Source organism: Alosa alosa, chromosome 17 (genome assembly GCF_017589495.1).
Source record: "Alosa alosa isolate M-15738 ecotype Scorff River chromosome 17, AALO_Geno_1.1, whole genome shotgun sequence".
NCBI lineage: Eukaryota > Metazoa > Chordata > Actinopteri > Clupeiformes > Clupeidae > Alosa > Alosa alosa.
The window spans coordinates 19,006,545-19,015,450 of NC_063205.1; the positions used below are offsets into that span (position 1 = coordinate 19,006,545).

The 8,906-nt window shown below is 44.9% G+C and overlaps 1 protein-coding gene across 3 annotated transcripts in view; it reads right to left on the reverse strand.

Moving 5' to 3' along the window:
- Positions 1-4,750: 4,750 nt before the first annotated feature.
- The window catches only part of frs2a (fibroblast growth factor receptor substrate 2a), a 57,830-nt gene continuing 53,674 nt past the window's right edge, over positions 4,751-8,906 (reverse strand). For all 3 annotated transcript variants that reach the window (XM_048268311.1, XM_048268308.1, XM_048268310.1), the window contains exons 6-7: positions 8,050-8,213; positions 4,751-7,630 (exon numbers count right to left, since the gene is read on the reverse strand). In XM_048268311.1, coding sequence (XP_048124268.1) covers positions 6,314-7,630; positions 8,050-8,213 — 1,481 coding nt within the window. In that variant the 3' untranslated portion in view covers positions 4,751-6,313. The remainder of the gene's footprint in view (positions 7,631-8,049; positions 8,214-8,906) is intronic.

Consider the following 8,906-nt stretch of genomic DNA (forward strand, 5'->3'; position numbering starts at 1 on the left):
AAATCTTTTTGAAATCAGTATGGCCATGAGAGCTTTAGAGTCTAGGAGAACGCCATTATTCACAATCATTCCCCTCCCTCATGGTGCCCCCACACACACACACACACACACACACACTTGTCTCTGTATAACTGCTCAGATTCTCCAGGCAAAAGCGTTGAGTTTAAAACGTGAGACTCGACTCCTACTTAGCCATTTGTTTAATGCTTCTTGCCAGGCCTTGTCACACACATGCTCTTCCATTGTGGTGCAATATATGCTGATTGATGCCCTCAACATTCCAGTAACAGAAAAAAAAAACTAAAATGTCAGCACGCCAACCAAATGGCTAGAAGAAAAGTTTTTTTTTTTTTTTTTAACATTCACAAGTCCACCCAATGCCTTAAGGTCATTTTCTCCTTAAATGCCTTTGTATTCTGCCAAATCGAGTTCCCTCCTTTGCTTTAATTGTCATTGCAGTCGTTCTCTCTTATAGTGGGGCTAATGGCTAGTCGTTTAGTGGAGTTTGCGCAGGGTGATTATATATCAGGGCTAACATCGAGGCAAGCCAGTATAATCTCCGGACAGGATAGTGTTCGGGTGTCACAGTGACTCTGCAGATTAATGAGATATCTGCTCCGAAAAGGGCAGAGCCACTCTGTCGACCAAAAGACACTTAAAGCTAAAAGGACGAGGGCAGAGGGGAACTGAGAGGCCAAGGAGGAGTTGAAAGATTCGGGATCTCTTACAGACCCAACGCCCTGGCAGGGCCTGTCTGGGGCCCATATTGATTCGGTCGTCTGGGACTGAACTTGGATCACGTTTCCTCAGACGACATCACAAGGCCAGATTGACTGGAAGAGGACAGTCTTAGTTAATGGCATTTTATGAATGGGAAGCAGGCAGACAGAGACAAGGAAATATTGCACTCAAATAATGTTGTATTTTAGTCGACGTGTATACATATTTGGGTAGGTTCTGTTGTTTTAAACATAACAAAATATAAAATTGAAGCACCCTAGTGCAACCTGTAATTTCTTAAACACATTCTACAACTACATTCTATCAGAGACTTTCTAATGAGGAGACACAGCACTAAAAAAATCCTCCATATAAATGCATGGGGTTAGTTTGTAACGCCAATATGGCAGTTGTCTACGTATATCACACCCCTTCTGCGGCAAAACGTTGACATGTGAATACGTTGAGCCAATCATACGCTGTGTTGTGAATACATTGAGCCAATAATGTGGTGTGTTGTGGAGACATCCTGCCAATCATGTGTTGTGATCTCGCCGCTGGAGCAAGATTGGTGTCGTGAAGCCTTGCGCACGCGCAGTTCTGCCGAAATGGATGCCCGATGAATGCCCAACAAGCGTTACAATATGGCTGCCGAGTGGAGGGACTTGCCTAAAAAGGACTTTGATTCTATTCTATATCTATGGCTCCAAAAATCACACCTGTAAACAGTCTTGAGTCTATGTGTTTTAGGTATTTTTACTCTAGGGGGAAGCCTGAGGTGAAAGAAAGTTGTAGCAGAATTTCACCCATCATACACATGCATTCTAGCAAATTACAAATGGCCTCTTTTACACCACCTTCTATGAACAGGTCATTTATATGACTTTTTCTGAGGTGAAATAGATTGTTATAGGGATTAAAGAAATTGAACCTCTTCTGGTTCCGTGTACGTGAAAAATGAAACCTCTTCTGGTTCTGTGTTATTGAAAAGCATTCATGAAGATCCTTGTGTTTGATACCCTTGATAGCTGTAATGGGTTTAGAGTTCATGGCTTTTCAAGGTCTTCTAAATGTCTTGGCTTTCTACTCCAAGTGATGAGTGTGTCCTTTTTGTTCAAGCCTAATACCTAGCCAGTGTCTAGTAGTGATGCTATCAGAGGTTACTGATGTCCTTCCCAGCTGTCATTGGTTTCCATGTGTGATATCCTAATGGAAGATCCAGAACACTGAACATGTTTCGCCTGTGTGTGTGTGTTGGTGGTGGTCCAATGTCAGCACAGCACTCTCTGCTATTTCACCCGAGGCAGCCTGAAACTCTAAAAAATAGAGAAAAATAGAGAGCTGTTGTCTAAGGATGTTGCTTTCGTGACTTATTTTGCACAAGCGACGGTACAGGCTGCTTTTAAAATCAAGCAGCTAGAGTTATATAAAGATTACCCTCATGTCTAAGGGATAAGCTGAAAGAAAGCTTGGTGACGCTGAGCCATACGATTTGAATCTGTTTTTGACGTCATGCCCTCTGGAATCACAGAAGCCCTGACAAGCTCTAGACGTTAACAACGCCCTACAGTCTGCATTGACTCTGCTCAGGGGAGTCGAGTCTTTCTGCAGAGGCCTGTTTCATCCCTGGGAAAATAGGTAAAGGCAAAGCTGTATCCAAGCAACAGGATTGTTGCCAGGTGACCAACACAGAAGTCCTGAGACCACAATATCAATGTGACTTTCAAAGGAGCGAGACAAGATAAAATTTCAGTTACCAGAGAGGAGACACACATGAAAGTTGGTGCTTATCTCTTTTTTCACAAAACAGGCCTAAAACATGTTCTTTGCTGTTGTGCAGCTAAAATAAGGAGTTTTATGCAGCTCATCATGGTGTATTTGCTTTTGCCATCCACTCCCTGTTTTCTAAATGTTTTTAGATTAATAATGACTTGAATAGTTTGTTGAATTTATTTTTAAACTGTTTGTTAATTAATTGGCAGACATATAAAACTAGCTAGTACAATCTAAAATCCAGTCAATGTATAACTATCTGTTGACAAATATGCATCATATTTGGAATCTGAGATGTGAGGATGTCATCTGGAGACAATGGACGTGGGACATTTTTTGGGATTGATGATTATGAACGAGGAGGTATTTCAGCACAAGCTGGCCCATTCCTCCCTTAACCTAAATCTGTCTCATAACCCCATGAAGTAAAAACGAAGAAGGGAATAAGGACAGTGCAATGGGGAGGGCAAAGACTCGAAAGAGAGCTGGAACTGTAAACAGCCATTAGTGTCGGCGATGTCAAAAGTCTAGCTAGCATCTGTCAGAAGCCAAGCGGCTTTCATGCACAAATCCTCACTGGAGATAATGATCATTTTTCTTCCAGGCGAATCTAAAGACATCACCACGCCATTTAAAACAAAAAAAAAAAGCCTTTCGTCTCATACGAGCCAGGCACCAAAGGCGACAGAAATCCCTCATTTGAAAGGCAAACGGGCCCATGTTTTTTCGTAATGAAAGGATGTGCGTTCAAATGCTGTTCATGTACAGCCATCACACAGCTAGAGGTTTGACGTTTCATCTTATCAGCCAGAGAAAAGCACACACAATTATGTGGTCACACTTCACTTGGCTTCCAATGAAGCCTACATGTGTAGCCACACAATCGACAGAATAATTTGACTAAAGCAATGATCTTGGTAAATGAGCATGAAATGATCATAAATGTATGGCGGCAGCCTAGGAGTCAGTGTTAGGCCTCCCTCAAACTGTTTGAAAAGCTAAAAGTTTTGAACACACACACACACACACACAATGCAACATAGGCAGCTCTAGCTCTATTAGTTCAAGTCAGCATTTCAAATCAGAATATTGTTTCCATGTTAAAACAGTTTATTACTATACAATACAGCACATAATTATGCCAAAGGTGACAGCAACATAAAATTCCACATTATGCTCTGTGATATCTGTCTGTGTATGTCTATAAGGTTGAAACGCATAGGCCTACTGGCTCAAATCCCATCCAGGATATTAGATGACAAAATAAGAGCAACCCGCCTTTGACAGGCACATCACATCTGTAGCTGCTTTCAGACACGTCCTCCACAGTATACACTGTGTGTACAAATATTAGGCAATGAATATGTTGACCTTATTGTCATTTTCATGCATATTCTCCAACTCCAAGCTAAATAAACTTGAATGCTAATTGGATTTAAGCATTATCAGGCAACGTGTATTTGTGTGATGAGGGAGGGTGTGACCAAAAGTGATCAACACTCTACAGTGCATACGGAAAGTATTCACAGCGCTACACTTTTTCCACATTTTGTTAGGTTACAGCCTTATTCCAAAATGTATTAAATGTATTTTCCCCCCTCAAAATTCTACACATAATACCCTATAATGACAACTTAAAAAAGTTTGTTTGAAATTTTTGCAAAATAACTAGCTAACTCAATCATTTTCTATATCCTCTTTCCATACTTATCCACACCTGGAAAATACTCAAATAAAAAAAGTTCCATACCACGTAAGAACCCTGAACTTCTACACCTCATTTGGGATCATGGGGTCACGCTCTCCACCACACACACTCTCACACACACACAAAACTGGGGAAATTTCAATTACATCAAGGACATGGCTATGATAGCACTAACCCAACATTGGTGTTCCAATATGGTTTCTAACAGTATTTATGAAAAATACAACACAAATTTCTGTGCATTTCCCGCTCAAACATCAACTCTGCCACCCTGTGGCTGTCTTTTATAACCTGAGCAAATAGTAGTTGATTGTCTAGGAATTAACAAACACAAGCCTGAACTTTTCCTAGAGTTTAATATCCAAACATTGCCACCTGGTGGCAAGGTTCTCTAACTTCAATTTTTGGCTATACCATTCATAATTATGTCTAAAACATAATATGTGCCTTGTTCCCAAATACACACACACGCACACACACACACACACACACACACACACACACACACACACACACACACACCAATAACAGGGATGACAGAAAAGTCCATTCAGGATGTAAGATTTTTGCTTTTTTAATTATTATTTTGCCATGCTACAAAAAAATAGGGTGTTGGCACTGATGGCGTATGACATAATGATGTAAATATCACAAAATACACAATGTCTTTTCATCTTTTTTTTTTTTTTTTTTTTTTTTTTTTTTTAAATACAAACATTTGGTAAACTAATATCCATACCTGAAAAAGCCAATATCAAAATGAAATGTCAATAAAAAGTCCATTCTTAGCTTCCGTATGTAACATGAGGATGAAAACACCCTTTCACTGCACAGTCCAGTGTCCCACCAGGAACAAAATGGACTCAGACAGAGGTCAATCTGGAATGTTTAATAATGCTGTGGGTGGGCCCCTAGAGAAATCCTGATTTCAGAGACCATTGTATCGTGAGAAAAGATTTGGCAAAAAGGGTCTCAATTTGTCACTACTGTTTTATTGGCTTGATAAACATATCTATTTTAACTACTTTTATACAATTCCTATAGTTCTATGTATTCTCTAAAAAGATAGGTAGAAAAAAAAACAAAAAACAAAATAATGCAAGTTAGAGCATATAGTACATTTTACAATATGATACAATAACAAAACGTAGCAGGAGGACACGTCGGAATCCAGATTCCTATGAAACTGTTTGCCTCTTGTATAGTAAACAATCTTTTTTCATTATTCTTCTTTTATGTTTTATACAATCAGGAATGTCATTAAGGACACTTGACCATGCTCGATCACCAACCGTCCAGGGGAACTCTCTCTGTGACCGAGGTATTAAGATGTGAGTGCGATGTACTTTTCAGGATGATTCAAACGTGCATGCAAAAAGGGTCGCTCATTGAAAATAAAATAGACGTACATTATGTATAGTGTATATATGCCCAGTCGAGTACCTTAAGTACAACCAGCATAAACTAGATAAAAATTCCAGCTTTTTATAGTGTACAAGAGGGCATGATATTTTGGCATGTACTGTACCAAGTAGACTAAAGTGACTGCAGTGTACCTACTGGTGGTCCTTAAATTACAACACAGAAAGAAGGAAGGTATCAACTGAGGAAATCTACAATGATGAATCCTGCACTATAGTGTCCCATAATTGTCTTTTCTATCTTTCTTTTTTTTTTGCAAGGCATTCACCCTTTATAAAGTGAGGCACTGGAGAATCTTGTTGAAGGAGAAATGTCGTCAGGCTTTTTAAAGGAAGAGGATAGTGTGTTATATGACAAGTACCTGGTTTGCTTTCCCTTTCAGGTCAGCTTTCAGTACCCGGTGGCACTGGTGCCAGTAAGCGCTGAGAAAGGGGGAGTTCGTTTGGCTAGTTTATCCATCTCTCTTTCTTTTCTCTTTAAATGGGTGATACTTTTTTTTGTATTACAAAGCTGATATTTTAAGAAGGTCATCAAAACAAAAACACAGCCCTATAACCTTCGGATATTAAAAAACAAAACAAATTAAGGACAAAATAACAAGACGTGACGAGAAAACAAAACCAAACGAAAAAGGTGCAACTGGAGACAGTGCTTGGGTTGGGTCGGGGTCAGGTTTGTGGGGGTTCGGGCTCACATGGGCAGGTCAGTACTATTGTGTCGTGTCTTGCGGGAGGTGCCATCGTCACGCGGCAACGCCTTCTGCAGGCTGGACATGGCCGCCGTGCGCTCGATGTCTATGACGGCGTAGAGCTCGGTCCGGCGTGTGGGCGTCTGCGGCAGCGGCGTGGTGGGCGTCTTGGGCGTGTGCGGCCCGCTCGAGTCCGAGCCCTTCTCCATCTCCACCTCGATATAGTTCAACTGCCGCAGCGGATCGGGCACACCGACAATCCCTGCCGCGCCCACGCCGCGCCGAATGTCAAAGTTGAAGACGGTGGGCTGCTGGGATGAGCCACAGTCCCGTCGGGGCGGCCGGGCCGAGTCCGGCTTGTGCGCGCTGAGCGGCACAGTCACGTTCTCCGTGTTGACGTAGTTGTGCAGCGGATCCAGACCGCCGTGGTGCAGGTGGAGTGGGTGGGGCGTGTGCTGCGGGTGATGGTGGTGGTGGTGATGGTGGTGTTGGTGTTGATGGTGGTGGTGGTGGTAGCCGTTGTTGAGCGATGGAGTCTTTGGCGCGTAGACGTTGTTCTCCTCCTCCTCCTCGTCGGTGGCCTCTGGGTGAGGCTTGCGCGTCTCCCAGACGGGCGGCAGCGCCGGCAGGTTCTCGTAGTTGAGCAGGGCCGTGCGCCGCTGCGCCGAGTTGTTGGCGTTCTGCGCGTCCGGCGTGGGGATGGGCGGCCGGCACCGACGGGCACCAGTGGAGACCGTTGTGGTGGTGGCAGGAGCCGGGCCCGGTGTTGGAAGGGCAGGCCTGTCGGCAGGGGGAACGGTTGCCGGGGCAGGGTTAGGCGCGGCCGCTGTGCCGTTGTGGTGCTCGTACACCGACACTTTAGCTCCAGCTGACGTGGTGGTCGTTGTGGAGGACGACATGGTGGACGAGGACGTTGGCGTCTCCTTGCGCTCGTCACTGTCGTAACCTGTGTCGCAGTCGGCCGACAGGCCTGAAGAGGGCGCTGCCGAGCCGTTGAGGGCCCCCGTCGAGGGAGGCGGAGCTGGAGGGGGGGTCCCCGCAGGCTCCCCGCTGGCACCCGTCACTGCCGCTGCCTCGCCACCGCTCTCCGATGACTCTCGCTGCCGCTCCTTGGCCATGAGCTGCCGCTGCACCGGGGTGGGGCCCAGCACGAACTTCACGCCCTCCGGCTCCAGCAGGACACGCCCTTCCGATGCGTCATTGGGCGAGGAGGGCACCAGGCTCTCGGGATTGGACAACCGCAGATCCAGAGGGGCGTGGACACTATTTCGACTCCGCCTGTCCTCCTGGACACCTGTTGTGTTCACGTACGTATGTACCTAAACATGCAATAGAGACAGATACAGATGTTCAGCAAACAGGGCAAACCATATTTACATCAAACATACTGGTTATTATATTAACTTTGTGGGTTAAGTGATGCAATGACATTTCACTAAACTGCTTCAAAAACTCGTAAAATTCAACATGGCCAAAAACATGATACTCCCTATCATGTATGAAAACATGTTTTCTAATCTCATTGTCCAACATACTCAACACCGTTTGTTTCTCCCATGCAAATATCAGTAACTATTCATGACACTGTATTCAACAAGCAACTTGCTTAAACCAACACTAGGTGGCCCATCAGTCACAGGTACAATGGCATAACTAAACATGAAGGCGTGTGTTATTTTTTTTTTTCTTTTCTCTCTCTCTCTCTCTCGCTCTTTTGCTCCCTCCCTCCCTCTCTCACCGTTTCATCAGACACCAGTAGCGGGTGGGTGGACTCCTCGCCCACTGAGGGGAGCCGGGCGCTGCCCACTGAGGGGTGTCGGCTGGAGGGACGCGAGGAGGCATCGCCGAATGAGGGGTAGCGCCCAATCCCATTGGGCAGTGTGGGCACTGAGTAACCTGGAGCTGTGGAGAGGGGGGATGAACAGAGAGAAAACAGACAGAAACAGATGAATGGAAAAAGAGAAGAGAAGCATAAGAATACTAGTAAGGACATTGTTTGGAATGTGCCGTTTGTTTTGGAATAAAGAAAGGAAGACAAGAGGAGATGAGACAGGAGAGACAGTCAACTTCAATGCTGCCATACCAATGAGCCAAGATTAGGCTGATCAATGTGTGTGTCTGTGCGTCTGTGTGTAGGAGTTTGAGAGGGAGAGACAGAATATGAGAGAGAGAGAAAGATGCTGGGAGGTGGTGCCCTGTGTATGTGTGTGTGTGTGTGTGTGTGTGTGTGTGTGTGTGTGTGTGTGTGTAGAGCTCTGGCAGGTCAGTGCACAGTTTAGCCAAACACAGCCGCATTCCGCTGCTTCTCCAACCTCCATTCCACTCGCCTCACATCAAAGGCTGCCCAAATACCAGCCCAATTGGGGGGGGGTGGACTAAAAACAACAACATCACAACACGCCGGTCCCCAGGGGGATGGAGAGGGAGGGGGTGGGGGTTTGGTACAGAGGGTCAGGCATTGATGATCCAGCCATGGGGATGTTGTTTTTGGCCTTTAGTTCACTGCCTCTCCCCCTCTTGATTTGTTTCCTCTTTCATTCTGACCTCTGATTGGTTAACCTACCCATCACAGTGCACTGCCTCTCCCCCTCTTGA